Consider the following 19788-nt stretch of genomic DNA (forward strand, 5'->3'; position numbering starts at 1 on the left):
GTAGTCTTTTTCGTGGTATTCGTTTGTATATGACTCATTAATCGAATCTCCGGAACTAAAACTTCGAATGAAACAATTCGCAATCATAAATTCTCGGCAGCTGGCTGCCCAGAGCCATAGACACATAAAAACACTACTGAGAGCTACATATATCGTATCACTCATCAAGGGGAATTCAGGTTTCTTCCCGTGGCAAACGGGGAGATGAAGAGGTATACACGGTCTTCATAACAACGTTTGTTACACTAACATTCATTCCCTTCCCCGATGCCAGTAAGGACGTGGTCGGCGCCGTTGATGGCATTTCAAAGTGTAGAACCCTCGAAACGTGCAAATTGGGGATGAATAGCTACTCCCAGGCGCCATTCGTTGATTCTCCGTGCAGTTTCGCTTGTTCTGGTCAATCACGGAGTAGCAACTACGAATTGTACGCGTCATTATGCTCATGCCCCATGACTTCATCCAAGTCACTTGGAGGTTCAATCGTCAGAAAATACCTTATGAAACCTAGTCGCCAAGCCCTGTTCGTAGAGGTCCCAGTTCGTAGAGTTGGGATTACGATATATGTAATTTTGCTCTTGCCTTGACCTTCTTGCTCTTTTGGATGAAGCGGTTTTAAACCAATTTTCTCCTTAGGTAGGAATATTGTATATCCTTAATACCGACAATAAGTTACTCTCACGTATTCTGTTCAGCAGACTGCTTCTGTTGACTGAATATTTTGGCGGTAAATACTTAAACTGATTTCGAGAACGGCGACCAACGATAGATACACTATCTTCATGGATTTCAAAGCAGCGTATGATTCAGTGAATGGAAACCAACCTCGTGAAGATAATACTGACAAGACTAATGAAACTAATTCGTATGGCACTGGATGGATTCAAAACAAGCGTCAAAATAGCCAGAAAGACATCCGAATCGTTGGTGACGTTGTAATGACCCCTTATCGGTTATCGCTGCGATGGTGGTAGCAACGGTGTTCGTTGGGCCTCGATGATTCTCTCTGATATAACATGACTTTGAGTTCAATTCCCAATCAATCAAGGATGTTCCCAGATGGGAGTTTCTCTGGATTGTCTTGGGTTAGAGCTAGATTGGTTTGTGATTGATATAAATCGGCTTGGCTCTGCACTGTCACCAAACTCGATACATTCCGTCGTTCTAGGTGGCATTAGCGATGTCTTGATCCGGCGTTAGGATGCTTGCTTATTATTGTCAGAAATTGAGGATTTGGATCTTATTCCCGATTCCATCAAGCATCTTCCCGAGATAGAAATTTTTCATGTCCGTTTTTGTTTTGTTTACTGGTTTAGTCATCTATAAAAATATAAATTATCTATTAGATAAATCGTTCAGCTCACACCTTTGTAGGGGTTGTGAGGTGGGACCATCATCATCATCATCATCATTATCATCATTCAATGGAGTTTGGAATATTAAAGTATATTTGCCATGAAAACATACATGTGAAAACATTTCTCTAGGGTGACCATATCAAGCGAGTGAAAAACCAGGACAGTCCAAAAGGGACTACCACCCTCCATCACCTCTTAATCGATTGTGCCTCACGTGTTCGGCAGCTAAAACGTTCTATTCGGCAGTAAAACGATTCTTGGGTCTTACGGGCATAGCTCAGCCCAAAAGTCTTGCATGAGAATTCGATCACCGAGCTCTTTTTTCGGATTTATACACACGCAGTTCTTGTTACATTACCATCAGCAAAGGTAACATGATGTTGGATACATCGGCTATCATCAGTTTAGCGGATGATACGAAATATTCTGAAATCATCTGTGCAGCACCGGCGAGGGGTCATTAAAGTAAAGTAAAAACATCAACGGTCCAAAGTAACTTCCCTACATCATTCTTGATTTTAAGTTAAGTAGCTGGCAATCTACAATGACAATCATTATCTCTCGATCTGAGAACTATGATCGAAACAGCTGCAAAAACTACCATTGATTAGAAATTCCTCCAGTTTATCAATTGTTATATAAAAAATAGCGGATTGGTTGGTGTAAATAATATCAGTTTGAGCACGACTTTCATACTCCCTGTTATGTAGGATGCTAGACTCGGCAGGATAGTCGCTGCTCAGCGTCCAGTGCAGCCATGTCAATCGTGGTCTAGGTACTGCTAACATTGACCCTGAAGTGGTTCCATAATCATCAGCTAGAGAAAGCACTCAATGAAATTATCCCACTATAGTTATTGATGTTTCGTCATTTCCCTTTTCATGGGTTCGCGGATTTCCAGTAAGACGAAAAAATGCCACTGGAAAGAGAACCCAAGTAAAAGCAAAGTCACCAAAACGTCTTCTATTTGTATTCTCAGAGGCGCCAAAAGGAAATGTTTGGATCCTGGATTGAAAGGCAATTTAAGCCGCGAAAAAACTCTAGTTATCATCGGCCAGAGATTGGTCCACTACTGGAACCATTTCGATTTGTTCGGCTTCCAAAATTTCCTTGAAAATGGATCACGCTGCCGTGATACGCATAAGAGTCCCATTTACTATCGATTTTCTATACATATGGGAAACCCATATGTTTTTACCCACTCGGGCGAAACACTTTACGCCCGAGTGGGTAAAAAGCATAGGGTGAGAAATCCATTAGTAAGGATTTTTCCCCTTTTCGCAATGCACACGCTTACATTAAATTCACATTAAATCACGTTCGTTTATGCAAATGGAATTGTAGTACATCGATGTTTTCAAATATGTGTAGTGCGAGATACATGCGTTGCGCATCTAAATTTTTTGAAATGGTTCAAAATTTCGAGTGGGTAGTACTACCCATACTACCCACGCTTTCCGCCGGCCCTGATGCTTATCACGGTAGTACAGGCAAAGAAAAATATTTAAGGCTTACAGGACAAAAACCAGGACAAATCAAGCGTTTTCCTTGACTTACCAGGACGCCAGGACAGTCATTGAAAAAACAGGACATGTCCTAGGAAACCAGGACGTATGGTCACCCTACATTTCTCACCTTTCACTTCTATTTTTTTCAGCCGTTCTGCGCATGATTTTCACAACATATATTGTCTTTCTTTAACATATTATACTATACGAGTCATACGTCCATCTAACCTTTACTGTTTCATCAATGTATTGGTTATTCTTTTACTGTTTATTTCACGGCCCCACTCAAACGCACACGGGAATATATAAGCGACCTTATGGTTTTAAAAAGGCATATTAGTACACGCGAAAGTACAAAGACGATAAAAGAAAGGCGCACAATAATTTACAAACGCTCGAGCCTTTAGCAATAATACAAATCTGGACGCAAACGATCTTGCTATCACAAAAATATGCCGGCGACGTGTGTGATTAATGATAGGCTACATTGTAATCGATCGAATGCACGGCTTTTGTGTTATAGACAATAATATAATCGCCAACATAAGGGGTTGAAAGCACATGTGACCTTATCTCAGTTAATTTTCGATTACGCGTTAATATACTGGACACCTTTAAAATCCAAAGGAAATTGAACGTTCCTATTTTCTGATAACTGATTCAGGTCTATAAAATACCAGATAATCTTAAACGACATCGCCAAGAAAAGAAAAAAACTACAAAGGGCAGCCCTATGGGGTTGCACGAGCTGTAGACGTAGGACTATACTACTTAATGTAAAATATTTATATTCTTAGTACATTTATAGTAATAATAAATCAAATATATTTCTTACGTATGGTTTATTCACAATTAATCAACATCGAATATTACATATTGAACCAAACCTTCTTGGTTATCAGGTCATTTCATTTGTAGTAGGTGATCGAATCCGATTAAACATATTTAAGAAGATCTGAAGAAAGAAGACAGAAAACTGTGACCAAACTAATATCTGGAACTAAATCTTTATAGCATAAGATTAGATGTAAAAACTTTTCGATTGTGTGTGGTAAAAAACCCGGACCAGTGAAGAAAAATCAAATTTTAGACAATATAATCACATTTCACGTATAGACCAAACGTTCAGTTATATTTTGCCATTATTGTAACTTTCCTAAAGTACGCATACAAATATAACGAATGCAGTGGTCATAATCATATATCGTAATATACAAGAATCGAAAACAATTTTATATATGGACAAGATGCGTTTTTGCAACGGTTTTCAAGTGGCAGTGTATTCATTCATAAATAGGCTTTGTAGTATGTACCTACTAGTAGAATCAAAATACTATAGGCTGAGTGGAAATGAATCACGCGAAAGGGAAATGAATCAATGAATTGATCGGACGTAAATAATAAACTTTCTTTGTGCAATTTAGTAACAAATAAGATCTTCCTACCTACACATTCGCCTCAAACATTAAACCCAAGCGCACAAAGCAAAATAAATCAACGCTGATGATGATGGGTAGAGCGAAAGAGACAACTAATACCACGACACTATTGCTGTTTTCGGTTTTAGAATGGAGTCGCCCTAGGTTCGCTCTAATGTTTACACTTTCCATACAAAAGTGACAGCTCCGAGCGAACCTAGAGCAACTCTGATTTAAAAACGAAATCAGCATATGTTAACCGTGTTTGCAAATGACGCTCGCATGTACAAACTATTTTGTGAACGAATAATTATACATAAAAGTGTGCTGGAAACGAGCACAACACAAAAGATAGCATAGTGTTCGCATTCACTGGGTAGCATACCACCACAGGCAGTGGAACGGACTTCTAACTCAACTACACTGGCTGTGAAAATTCACAGCGCAGTGATCTGCTTCGTCTGCTATTCAACCGGCAACTGAGCTGATGCGGCGAAATCCGTCCGTTTAAATAGTCGATGATGACGTCATTCATAGAAGCGTAGCGCGCTAGGTACACAAATCTGTCGTGCTGGACTAGGGAAGCGCTATCTTCTGTGTGTAAATGCGCGATATTTTGACGAGGTTGTTCATTATTTAAATTTTTAATGCCATGATATCAAAAATCTTTGGGTTTATCTATTGAAATCTATTCTTAGAAGTATTTCGGGGCGATATGCGCAAAAAATTTGAAAATTTATCGTGAGATGGCTGAATTATATGCGTTTAAAATTGGACCACTTTTCGTTACACACCATTTTTGTAGAATTTGCAACGTGCATCCCTATATCGAAAACAAAGACGTAGTCCTACGTCAAAACAAAAGAGTGAAAACAGAAAAGAATGGAAACAAAGAAAACGCATTCTAATTAATTGGCCATTTTTAAAAATATGGGATTTTACCAAACATTTGAGAACTTTATGAAAGAATGGTTTCAAATTCGTACGATTCGTTTTATTAATTTACTTTATTTCTTGTTTTTCAATTTCGCGTTATATACACTTTTTTAGTATATTCATTTGATGGCTTTATTTCATTCAGCATTCTTTTTACTCATTTTGTTCATTTGAGTTCATTTCATCTATTTTATTCGTTTCATCCTTTGGATTCATTCTGATCAGTTTATTCATTTCCTGCATTTCATTCATTCCATTCGTTTTACTTATTTTATTTACTGTTTTAATTTTATGAATTTTACTCATACTCATACTGTTGGAAGGAGATTCTTTGATTCCCGCGGATACTGAAAAGGTGTTTTTGCCTACTGGTCTGCCTCCCCCTTTTGGCCCATCATGCTACATTTATTAAAGGCACTATTATCATTATATGTTTTACATTATATTCATATTCTTTTCTTTTAAACTAAATAAGTGTATGATATTTAATTAATTCGTCGTTATTTCCTTTATATATTGTATGATTATTACATGTTTTATTTTCATCACTTTTTTCATTTAAAAAAATTAAAGCATCAGGGTATCATTCAAGTTACGACTTGGTCTAGATGTCGTGGGTCGCCAGCTTCTAGTCACAAGATGAGAATACTCTCATTGATTGCATAATTCTAAGGAACAATGCTGTTATTGGAAATGTTCTTGTCTGACAAGCGGTAATAAGATTGACGCACCCTTTTCATACAAACCATCAGGCAGTGCCTTAATATGTAATGGAAATTGCGTTATTCGAATGGCGGAAGCTTAGCATTGGAAGGAGATTCTTTGCCCTTTTGATTGCGCATAAATGTCTCTGTTTATGGCTTCACTCTCTGATAATGTGAATGTCATTTGATAACATAATTTTATCCTTGCTATTAAAAGCATCTACAGCCAACGGAGTATTCCATGCACTGATGGTGGGTTCTTATATCACTCATTTTTTCCAGCTCCTACATTCTATTCAGTTTTTTTTTTAATATTTGCAATCTGACTATTTTTTCAGTCATTAAGTTTATTCGTTTCATCCAAATAATTAATTTAATACAAATTAATTTATTCTGGTAATTTCATAACTTTTTGACATCGTTTAAATTTTCATTTTAATCATTTTATTGTTTTTTTCTTTTTTTCACTTGATCATTTTCTTTCATTTTGTTTATTTCATAATTTCAATTCGTTTTACTGATTATTAACAAACAAATATTTCGAACAGCTATAACTATGGGCTATAGATTTCTTCACATAAACATCTATTGGTTTAATGTCGTTTAGTTTTTCATTTTAATCGTTAGATGAAATTTATTTTGTTAATTATTTCTTCTTTTTCATTTAACCAATTTAATTTATTTTGTTTATTTTATTCATTTTATCGATTTTAATAAATTAATCCATATTATCTTTTAAGTTTTATTTAGTTTATTTTTTTGTTTTATTTATTTTGTTAATTTGCTTATTTTGTTTATTTTACCCTTTTTTTATTTTATTAAGTTTCTTGATTCATTTATTTTATATATTTTAGTCATTTTATGCATTCCATATTTCTTTTTATTTCATTCATTCCATCAATATAGTTCATTTCAATCATTTTTAAATTTAATTCATTTCATATTTATTTTTTTTTTTTCGTTTTATTCATTGTATCAATGTTACCCACTTTCTTCATTTCATTCATTATATGCATTTTGTAAATTTTACTGATTTTACAGATTTTATTCCCTTTGTTCATTTTATTAATTTCATTCATTTCATTCAATTTGTTGATTTTACTCACTTTAGACATTTTTTTATGTTATTCATTTTGTTTATTAATTTTATTTTATTTATCCTATACATTTTTTTTTCAATTTTAACATTTTAATAATTTTATTAACTTTTTTAATTTAATTAATCATAATTTTTTATAAATTTTGTTAGTTTTATTATTTTTTCAATGTTATTAATTTTATTAATTTCATTAATATTATTCATTTGGTTAATTTTATTAATTTTATAAGTTTCATTCATTCTATTCAGTTTCTTTGTTTTATTAATTTTATTGATTCCTTTCAGTCCTTCCTATTATTAATTTCATACAACTTGTTAGTTTGAATCAATTTAATTTATTCTATTAATTCTGAAAACATGCCTAATGTTTCACTCAATGAACTGAATCAATATTATTTATTTACTCTATTAATTTGATTTATATTAATCATATTATGAATATAATAATATATTAATATTTGCTCAAATATTTTGTTGGTGTCATTTGTTTTATTGATTGTCTATAATTTTTTAATTTTATTCGAGGTATTATTCGTGCTAAATTCGAAACTGTGTTCATCCCACCACTAGCTGGGTGCCCACTTCTCATGAATTCTGCAACACTACTGAATGATCCCACTGTGATATGTCTAAGAAATGCCTCATCTCACTGGTTGATTAAGTCGGTTTTTCATGGAAAATCACAAATAATAGTTATTTCGAAATTGTTATCCCAAAATCTCGGTATTTATATCATAAGAACGTAACATAGCATACAGTTGAAAAGATTTATTCATCCTCTTCATTTTTGACTGCTGATTATCTAATAAGAGTTGCTTAGGAAGTGGTAAGTAGGAATTCATACCAATCCGACCCATATTGAAACCTCATCAGCATGATAGCCATCATTGCCGGCCGCCCCCATCTCCATCGTTCACGGGGAAGGATAAAGGATAGGGTAGACAGGAAGTGTTGATGCTCCACCTACTTAACGGAAGGTTGACGACTCATCAGACTCTTCCATAGGTGTCGCGGAGTTGGTGGTTTGGAAGGGTATCAGGTCTAGGATTCGCTTCAAGCAAGCGATGTGATCTGTAAAACATGGTTTATTAGGTAGTAGTTTAGTTGGTTTTCGAGTACACGATCATTCGAAAAGGAAAAGGTTTCATTTAGTTTTTGGTTCTTTTTAAACTCTGGGTAGCCGGCTACCGAGAGTGTCCTATGTTTTCTAAACAAAAGCGATTTGAACTCCACATAACCGACCGTGGGAGCATTGCCTAGAAAAGCTAATCTTATCTGCGTAATGGGCCGGATCACTATTTATTGCGACAGCATTAAAAAAACTCTATTCCTTCTCTACTATATATTTATTGGGTTGAAAACTACCGAGTGTCACGTTGTACAGACAAAGACGAGTGTCACGTTGTACAGACAAAGCTCGAGATATTATAAATCAAGGAAAGAATTTCATATTTTCCAAATCGGATTCTTTGTGAAATACACGTATACGAATGATAATATCGAACATGGAAAGGATCGTTAACCTGATGCACGGGCTTGTTAGCAATAACGGAACTTAAAATTAGATTCATTCAAACAGACGTGGCGTACGTGACTATTCAGATTGAAGTATTATTGGCGCTGATTGCCGAATAACTATTTGTTGAGAAGGTCGTCGAGGGTTGTATACAAATAATTTTGAGTTGCTCAAAATAACCATTAACTGTACCGAAAGATTCGCTCTGCAAGACGGATATACTAGCAGTTTCACGCACGCGTCGTTTGTCCCCCTTCCTTGCCAGCATACGACCACAGATCCTAACCGATCTTCACTAATGCCACTCCCGCTCGAAACGGAATTGAGACAGGCTCCAATCCGTCAATCTGTCGAAGTGATCGAATTGACAGCGGTTGGGGATAGAACCCGACCCAGTCCCAAGTTTAAGCAAAAGCGGCAAAAGGTGGCCTGTACCCTGGTTGGCACCGCGGGGTGGTAAGAGATAGGAGTTCTGTATCAGAGGTGAATGGCGACATAGATTGGCTTCATGTCGCACGATAATACTGCTTTACCAACCTCTATTCTTCCTCTTCCTTTTTGTTAAAAAACCAAATTAGATGTGGAATTTGCGTTTCGACTTCGTCTCATCAGAATTCGACACTAATTTAGTGACAGGACTAAGCTAACGCCGGATTGACGCTAACTCCAAAAAAGAAAACACGATTTGTGTTTTTGAGCGAACTCGGTGGGTGGGATAGGTGGGTCCATTGCTAAGTATTGAGGTTGTGGCGATGATCACCATACTGTTTGGGGATCTGTGATGCCATAATTACATTTCTCGATGAGGGAATGGTTAACGCAACCAACTGGAGACTGGCACTAGTGTATCCCTTGAAAAAAGGAAAAAAACATGGCTCGCGTCAAAACAATGAATATATATATATATATATATATATATATATATATATATATATATATATATATATATATATATATATATATATATATATATATTATATATATATATATATATATATATATATATATATATATATATATATATATATATATATATATATATATATATATATATATATATATATATATATATATATATATATATATATATTATATATATATATATATTATATATATATATATATATATATATATATATATATATATATATATATATATATATATATATTATATATATATATATATATATATATATATATATATATATATATATATATATATATATATATATATATATATATATATATATATATATATATATATATATATATATAAATCCCATGAACCGCTGGATTTGGGAGATTGGTGGTACTATTCACGCTTGAGGACATATCTTTTTTCAGTGTGTCCAATACAAGTGAATTGTTATTGATCCGGGCATTGGAGGAGGGGGGGGGGGGTTAGATCATTCTTTCTCTGTCTATTTTCAATTGGACATGTTCCTAAAAATCATAATAATATATTATACGCTTTCTCCGCAAATTAATTAATAAAAAGAGAACTCCCAAGAAGGTGGGCGTAGGGTATTGGTAAATTGATTGCCTTGTACGCAGCGCACCTGGGTTTGAGTCCCGACCCCGCACATAGGGTTAGAAATTTTTCATAAGAGATTTTTATAACCCGAAGAGGTGGATTACTTTAACGTTAAAACCTCTATAATCGAAATGTAAAAAGAATTCCCAAGTCTCCAGTATGTGCGATATTATGATTTTCTCGATGAATTGCACCAAAATCAAGAATTTTCTGAATTAACTCCGAACAGTGACCAGTTTCTCCGGGGCTTCAAGACCGACCTAGGTAACGAATGTGATCAAAGTGACTACGGGCCTGCAAATATTAGTAATTTAACACCCATTTTAGTAAGTTTTGTATCATCTAGACATCATGGTGGAACCAGTGTATAAGGAGATTTAGTGTATGACCGTACTTCTCAACCAGTAACACAGGAACCGGATGTAAGATTAGAATGAAATCCAATAGCAACCCATGCCTTTCATTTGAGACCATGTTTGTGAAAATCGGTTTGGCCATCTCCGAGCAAATGATGTACATTTGTTGATCACATACATACACATAAACATACACATATACGCTCACACACATTTGCCAAACTCGACGAAGTAAGTCGAAAGGTATAAGAGTTTACAAATTGATTTTCGGAGTGATTCCATAACTTTTCTGTAAAAGAAAGGCAAAAAGGTGTATATGAGAAATTCACATGTGATCGAATTCTTTTACTCATAACTGCGAAACTAATACATTGTTTAACCCTCCGGTACTCGCGCGAATGGCTCCCCGCATGAGCAGCCGCTGGTGCTGAAATAAGATTTCGCTAGAGTTTCGAAAGGTGTTGCACAAAATACAATGCCGGAGGGTTAATTAAAAATTCGGTTGTAATTAATGTGAATACTATACCCTTAATTTAAGCCTAAGACTGTGAAAATCAAGTCAGCAATACATGAGAAATAAGTGTGACTATAATTTCGGAACTTGGCACTTTCCTCGGATCTTCCGGTTCTCAATGTGGTCAAAGAGGCTTTGATTTGAAATCAGTGATCTGGAACAACTATTTCAAGCACTTTAGAACCCATTTCCATTAGTTTTGCATCATTTAGGGTGGATGTACCAATAGTCGCATACTTAAGGAAAACTTTTGATAAAAAAAATCGATGAATAGACCTACGGGCATTGTAATACATTAAACGAAAGCTTTCAGTCCCTACTTCATAGGAAAAATATAAAGATGGTTTAATAACCAATTTATGTATTCAAAACCGCTTGTACCACTATAGGAACACATGTACCAATAGTGGTGCAATCGCTAATTTCGGGCCCTATTATTGCAAATCCTATTGCTTTCTTATGGTACTTGCAACTATAGGTACAAGAGAGCCCAAAATTCTAAGAAAATCATTTTTTTTCAATAGTTATTTGAGCAAATTTCAAGGATAACAGTTTTATTGTCGCATAATTTTAATGCGATGAATCGATAAAAAAATATTTGTTGATGGTTGGTACCTTAGTTAGGCGTATAACCCACTACTGCAACTATTGGTACACCTCAACTATAGGAGCACCCACCCTAGCTATAATGATTATACCGGTATGAGAATTTCGCATGTGACCGCATACTTCAACCCGCAACACAGGAACCAGAAATTCGATTCCAATGGGATTTTATAGCAGTCAATAGCGATGCTGTAGCTTTCATTTGAGAATAAATTTGAGGAAATCGAGTAAGATGCGAATTCACTTCAGGAACTTTGCCACTTTTCCGAAGCTTCCAGTTCCGTCGAAGGTGTCCAAAGTGGTCAACGTGGGTTTGATTGGGCATCAATGAGCTGCAACTATAAATCCGAACAATTATATAAAAATTAGATGCATTCGAAGAAAATATACGAGTTCTGATCTGTAACAATATATCATATTGTTTCAGAACAGAACACAGATCTACTCTAAAACACTTCTGGTTGGTACGTTGAATTATTGGCAAACTTTCCGCACCTGCAACAAAACCACAAATCTTGAGCGTTTTTTCAAAACGTCATATCTGCAATGAGTTACTCTCTTTGTTTACTTTCTCTTTCGATTTTTACGGCGTCACTATAACACTTTTCACTTATTTTACAGTACAGATCGAAAGACGGTGTTTTTAACTAGCATATTATGCAAAGAGTTGAGCGATAAATGTTAAAGTGACCGAATTATTAACAGAAGAGAAAGTAAACAAAGAGAGTAACTCATTGCAGATATGACGTTTTGAAAAAACGCTCAAGAAATATGCAACGATCGCAGAAGCAAGTGCAGAATACCGACAAACCCATGCCCAAATCAAGTTCAACTTTAGTGCGTCATCATCTTGCAAAGAAGTTTCCTCACTACCAACAACATTCAAACTCAGTGCAAAAATCATGCATTAGTTCTCAGAGCAGATTTCTGTCGTCTACCATCGGAGACCCACGCGATAAAGATCCCAGAGAAATATCCCGTTTTCTCTCTGCTCTGTCTCTCTTTCCCTCGATCAGACAGGTCGGGTGAGAATCACCACCCCCTTTCGAAGGCGAACCAAGCAGCAGCTGATCATGGCAGCAACTTTGTAGGTACGATCGCGCGCGCCGCCGGGTAGATCTTCCTTTCACGTGCTCATCGTTCAGCATCGAGTGGCGGTCGTCGGTTGGTCGGTCGGTTGGTGACGGTGGCGTTAGTAGCATAGTAGTAAGCGCTATACATAAAGGCAACGGAGATGTTAATAGATCCTTTATTCAGTTCGTATACGAATGCAACAATAGACTATCAGTGCAACAAAAAAAAACACCGTTGAGAGAATCACTCTCCACACAGTCGAGCTGTGCAGATTTGTTTGTAACTATTTTGCAGAGAATCGCGAGCGTAGAGGATCCACCGTTCTGCTTCGGAAAAACTTGGCGGCGGTGTGGCAGATGTAGCAGTACAGAAAAAACCTATTACTTAGATCTACAGTTAATAAAAGGGAAGCTTGCGGAGTTGTGATGAGACAGTTGATTTCGGTGTTCTGAAAGTGAAGCAGCAATTATTCAGCGCGAGCAGCCGGTGTGTGGTAAAGCATTGGATTGAACTATTTTTGGACTGTGATTTTGTGCTCTTGAACTGCAAAGCAGTTAGTGAGAAGTGAAGGTTTGATAATTTGTGAAGTTTTTGTTTTTTTTTGGTTTCAGTAAAAAGGACAACAACGAAGCAAAATGATGAAGTTTTTGGTGAGTAGTGATATGATATTTTGTCCTAAAATTAGTTGAGGGAACCAGTGAATTTGGCTAAATTAAATTTTCAGTGTCTGTTATGAAATGGTATTTAAAAAATGACAAAAACAACCTATTGACATACCCGGATATGAACAAGCACTTTGATGAATCGTAATCATGATCTAGATTGAAAAAAATGTGAAGTAACGGATCAGAATTGAAGCATGGATTGTGAGGAAGCACTCAAATGTTGATTGATTTGTTGATGGTAATAACTGCTTGGTCATTCAGGATAACAAGTCAGCGATCGAAAATTCATGGTATGATGTTGCCAAAATAACAGGATCCAGTTCGATGAAGCTTCTTGAAACAAGAAGGCACCGTATCAAGAAATGATAAAGCAGTTTTAGACATTCTAAGTTGTATTGCATAACAAAATCTGTTTGTCTTATTGATTGGTTACATGTATAGAATCACAAAACGATTCACAGCTTTGGGACAACGGTTTAAATTCCAACTTATTCAAAAAAAAGAGTAGCATAAGATGGGAAGGCTGGAATAATGTCCTTCCAATATCGGAAAAATTGATTTATATGCTGCTCAGAAGTGATCAATCAATCCAATTTCAGTGCTGATTTTGTGAAAGTTCACTTTTTGTTGAAAAAATTGCACTGGGAAAGGTTCAATGGCATGGTCTGACACATGAGCGCATGCAAGAATTTCTACATCTACATTCGCCATTTAATATTTGTCGATCGTTTTCTATGTCGGTGTCAGGAGGATTTATATAACGATCGAATGTTAAATATTTTCCCTCAAAATTTCAAAATAATTATCGTATCGGTATCAAAACCCACGATGAAAAAAAAAATGTTTTTCTCCTAAATTTTTTTCTTGAGATCAAGGTCTCAAATTTCGTAAAGTTTTAAATGTAGCCATTGGACTTGACAAGCTGTTCAAGCGGTTTATACATTTATAGCTTCTGGTTGGTGCAATCTCCGAAATTTACAACTTTATTTATTTATTTCACTCTATTAATTTTCATCATGTACATGGTGAATTTAATGGTTAGGTCATCCAAAAAAAATTGCAAAAATGTTGGAGTACTTTTTATTAATTATTCTTTTAACAAGTTATAATCTCAAACCTGTCCAATTTTAAGTCAACTCATGGTGGAAGAACTACTTTTTTAGCAAAAGATTTTAGATTTTAAACGTTAATGCAAATCAGATACTAAATATAGATATAATACAGATTTCCCAAACAAAACACAAATGTATACCGATTTCACAAAAAAAATTGTAACATTGAAATAGAATCTGGGAGCAACTGCTCGAGTTCCACATAAAAAAGTTTCCAAATTCGTGAATAAAACGACTATAATTTTGGAACTATCACGTTTTCACGTTACGAAAACACGACTGTGAACAAAAATCATGTAAAGGTGTTAGTTTTTCGTGAACTTCATTCACGGTTTTCGCTTTATAACTACCAAATCGTTTTTCTGTCTGTGAATTACTTTACAACTCTATACACATTATTCCCAAAATAACCAAATTAAAATTTAGGAATTTTGATTGTGATCTGGTTTTCGTAGTTGTGAAATTTCTCGTGAACAAACATTGTTTTGTGTTGTATTTGATAACATTTACAACCAATACTAGGTCACTTGAAAAGTGTGTACAAAATCAATGTAGCACCATGTAACAGATACAGTGCGCAACCGTGTATAAGATTCGCGTATCCCCCGTATTTGAATGATTATTTTGAGGCCCAACATAAGTTGTCGTTAAAATCCGATACCACTTGACTGAATGCGATAATGCGATAAAGAATTGAGCTAACTGAATTTCAAACGAGACATGGCGTCTCTTCCGCACAAACCAAGCAGCCATGATTAATTTTTACTTCTTTTAAGCGAACCGAGTAAAATAATCATTTTTCCCACAGTGTAAAATCAGTCGCTGTGATAAGACGATAAATTTGAAGCTATTCTCCAAAACTGGAAACACTCGGCTGTGATTCTCTTCACATTTGAGAACAACCGGCTTCAGTGTTTGCTGGTGTCTAAAATGAAGGACAATGCGAATACGGGTAACGGCTCACATATACCAGGCTTGCTACCCCGCTAATGTCAGTTTTCTGTGACCTCATTGAACCCCAACCAGGAGTAAATAACTGGCCAATAACCCGAGCATACTATTGTCTGGTACCATACCAAAACTTGGTATTAATCTATCTATCTATCTATCTTCTATCTATATGTATAAAAGTCAATGTTTGTATGTATATGATTTATAGACTCCCAAACGGCTAATCTGATTTATACATAGTAGGCATTCGTTATGGAGCGTGTTTGTGTGCTATTGGTTGGGGATTATCTGCTCGCTAGATGGCGATTCGGAACAAATTGTGTTTTCTTCCTATTCGTCAAAAGTCGCAGCAACGCGCGATGGATATTAGCTAGTTGATTATAATTATTAACCCTTTCATGCCCAACTTTCTTCTAGTGCATGTAGGGTTTCTAAACTATTTTTAATTGAAAACGGGGGGGGGGGGTCAAGAAACCCAATAAGCTATTTTCCATAAAGATAGGTGCTTCCCCTGCAGTGCTAAAAGCAGCTCAATTTTTAACTTCCAATGCTCAATACAATTCTCCTAGAATGTTTACAATAGTCCAATTGCATGGAAAATGTAGCCAAAGACAGCGTAAATTGATAAGTTTTATCAGTTTTCAATAATATTGTAACATAACGAAGATGAATGAAAAATTCATTTTCCGTAGTCAACGTAAACTGTCCCTGGCAGCACTGCTCCGTTGGAATCCAATTAGAAAAATTGCAATAATTTCAGTTCTATAGCTGATCCTTGTAGCTATTAATACTCAAATTAACGGCAATAGATACATTTATTATTCTTACTTGTTTTTGTGGAAAATCTTGCCCCAATCAAAAGTTATAGCTGTTTGAAAACGTTGTTGTTTACAAACAACATGGGCATAAATGGGTTAATACCTTGAGGTATTGAGCAGTTATTGAAGAAACATTTTTCAATACCTACTTAATACCTCAATGAGGTATAATACTTTATTTCAGTATTATTTATGTATTCCAGTGAATTTTACAAATACCAAATCAATACCTTATTCAATACTCCCATGCAGTGAATTTTGTTATTGGAAGGTTGAAAAGGTTTTGTTATTATTCAGGTATTATAATAACTCGTTTCGTTATCTACTAGTTATTCGTAGTTTAGGTCTCAGTTATTATTTCAGGTATTTCAACTATTATGCAAGGCTGCTCAATACCTTATTGTGGTGTTCAAGTATTGGGTTCAGTATACCTGAATTTGGTATTCTGAAGCTATTTTCTTTTGCTTGGGACCCGTTGAAATAAACAAACAGGTTTACCGAAAGTTTATAATTGACAATATTTAAGCTCTTCATGCGGAATTTAATAATGTGCAATGAATTATTCTAGCAAATTGTGTCATAATTACACCCGACACGGTGGCAAACAAAAGGCTCATAATACCCCCATGATCATGGTTTAAATGGGATCAACCCACGACAACAACAACGCCACGGTCCGGTAAATCCCATATAAAACCTTATTTTGGTGGACTTATGGGTTATTGATACTATTTTATGGCGATTTAATGGTTGTGAAACTTGTCCCGGACCATATTTATGGTCTTTTCAAGCGATTGTATAGTGTCTGAACCCATGAGAATTTGCTCGGATAATCAATGCATTTAGTTGATTATTAGCGAAAATTGGGAATTTGGCAACGTACTATATAAAATACATCTAACCGTAGTTAAGCCTCTTCCCTGAAAATGCTTTGGACATTGGCATAGCTTCCTTGTGGCCTTCCAGGATCACGCACAAACAGCATAATAAATATATATTTCTTCCAATTGTTTTCGCTAACGATTTCGATGACGAACGCTTGTCAAATATTTACACTAAGCCGTAATTACAGGTGCTCATCGCACTGCATGCTTTTTCACGCGCTGACTGACATAGAGTACCGTTTACAATATATACATACGGTTGCGGCGTTCAAATACTGCCTGCCTGGTGCTGCTGTTTTTTGCCAACTCGGCGTTCGATTTTGGATGGAAGAATGAACTCGCCTGAACAAATGATGTCAATAAAATAGTTCAGGATAACGTAATTCATGGAAGCGTAGCATGCCAGGTGCGCAAATCTGTCGTCCGAGACTAGGAAAGCGCAACCTGGAAATGCATGGTATTTTGACTATGCTTTACATTACTCAAATATTCAATTCTATAATATCAAAAATCTACAGTGACATTTATTGGAATCAGTTCTTAGAAATATTTGTGTGCGAAAAATATCGAAAGTTTATCACAAATTGGCTAAATTATAAGCACTCAATACCTAATTGCTTTTTGTTACACATCATTTTGTGGATTTTGCAAACTGCACCCCCATGTTGAAAACAAAAACGTAGTTCTACGTTAAAATTGTCAATCCAGGATGTTGCTCGAAAATTCCTAGTTCATTTTACAACAGTTCTTTTTATACCAATAATAGGTATAGTGGTCGATTATTTTAGTTTGCTTTCTTTATCACCTGATTTTCATATGGTATTCGTCAACAAGATAGCACTTTGAAAACGAACCATCTGAGCTTTATATTTCCGATTTTTTATAGCAAAAGGCTAGTTTTTTACTATAAAAAATCGGAAATATAAAGCTAAATATTATTAATTTTTTTTCTAAATTGATAGAACATAATTTTAAACATGAGTTGATTCGATTTGATGACTTTGTATTACCTGCTGGATAACGCCAAACGAACTGAACTGTTTCTTTGGACTCAGCAAACTTACTATTTTGTTTAGTGCTTACGGTACTAACCCATAGGGCATTCATTGTGCGTGGGTAATACGCATGGTCTTGTTTGAGATGAATGATGGAAGTTGAATCAAGTATAAGAAGTGGGAATTGACAATTCGCGAGAGGGATTGATAACCAACACACCAATTTGCTGCAGTCATATCAGCACGAAGAACAAATGTTTTATTGACATATTTATTACATTCGGTCATTACATCAACATTATTTCATTGGTCTCGTCGTATCGATTACTTTCAAATATTTTCATGGGCTTAGTATCGCATCATAGTGATTAGCACACGCTTCCACAAAATTTATAACATTACACATGGATTCATTTCCTGCCTCGTAAACTAGTTCCAGTTTCACAATATACTGGTAACGATACACCTTTCCTGCATGTATAAAAGCTCATAAGTCCATGAAATAAATTTTCAGTTTCATTACATATTTCATGTAGTATGAAATTTTGTGCATGTTCCAAACATTTTCACGTGAACGAAGCTTAGAATTTTTTTTTTTCCTTTTTACATTTCTTATAAAAGAAATGTATAGAATTCGCTCAAACTTTCAAGATTTTTTCCGAGGCCCGGAGGGCCGAGTCTTATATACCAATCGACTCAGCTCGACGATTTGGGACAATGTCTGTGTGTGTGTGTCTGTGTGTGTGTGTGTATGTAACGGACAAATTCTCATTCGTGTTTCTCAGCAATGGCTGAACCGATCTTATCCAAACCAATTTTAAATGAAAGTACTAAAAAACAGTATGAACGCTATTAATTTGTTTTTGATTCTGATGTTTAGTTTCCAAGATATGAATGTTTGAATGCGTAAAAATGGCGTTTTTTACAGTTTTTTTAAATTATCTGCCGAAATTGACAATATAGATTAACAATTTATATGATTTTAGACAGCTTTAACGAATACCTTTCGAACAAGCTATAGCTTGTTGAAATCGGACTATTACCAAAAAAGATATTTAACATTAAATGCGGACGAAAGATTTTTATCATTTCCCATTGCCAGAAATATGACCAAAAACATGTAATCTATTTTTAACGCCAAAACGGCTTATTTTAGGTCAATAGTATCTTCGGAGAATTTAATGGAGGAAATATGCCCTTTCTTTTGGTATTGTGCTTTTGCTGATTAATTCCCCTATGAGTGAGATATTTTCACAAATTTTCTTGGAAATGATTATATCGAAATGATGCCTTCAGCAAATTTGTAGCTCTTACTTTTGCGAATAACTTTACTGAAGTCTTCAAATATCTATTTTGAATACTTTAAAAGTTATGACTTGTTGTTTATTGATTACTCTTTGTCGCCTATTTATTTTATAATCCATTGAAATAAGCCAAACATTATTTCGATAAATCGAATCACCAAACACTTCCAAGTTGTCTGGAAGGAACTTGATAACTTATCAGTGCAAAAATGTTCATTTGTGCGAACCTTCTGACTGCAATTTTTCTAACTTATAACCATCGGATCGATCTGAAACATATCGGAAAATGAAAAGCGAAATAAATAACTCCAAGCAACAGCGTAGCCAAGAGAAGGTTTCGGGGTTTAAGACAATACAACCCCCCTCCCCCCCCCCCCACCACAACCAAAAAAAAATATTGGATTGAAGTTGAAAATTTATGGATGCTGACTGATTTA

General features: G+C 35.3%; 1 protein-coding gene across 1 annotated transcript in view; it reads left to right on the forward strand.

Annotated features, from left to right (window-relative positions):
- Positions 1-12666: 12666 nt before the first annotated feature.
- Positions 12667-19788, forward strand: part of LOC131687018 (uncharacterized) — a 111307-nt gene continuing 104185 nt past the window's right edge. Inside the window, exons 1-2 of the mRNA XM_058971051.1 lie at positions 12667-13115; positions 13234-13272. Coding sequence (XP_058827034.1) covers positions 13258-13272 — 15 coding nt within the window. The 5' untranslated portion in view covers positions 12667-13115; positions 13234-13257. The remainder of the gene's footprint in view (positions 13116-13233; positions 13273-19788) is intronic.

The sequence above is a fragment of the Topomyia yanbarensis genome, chromosome 3 (assembly GCF_030247195.1).
Source record: "Topomyia yanbarensis strain Yona2022 chromosome 3, ASM3024719v1, whole genome shotgun sequence".
NCBI lineage: Eukaryota > Metazoa > Arthropoda > Insecta > Diptera > Culicidae > Topomyia > Topomyia yanbarensis.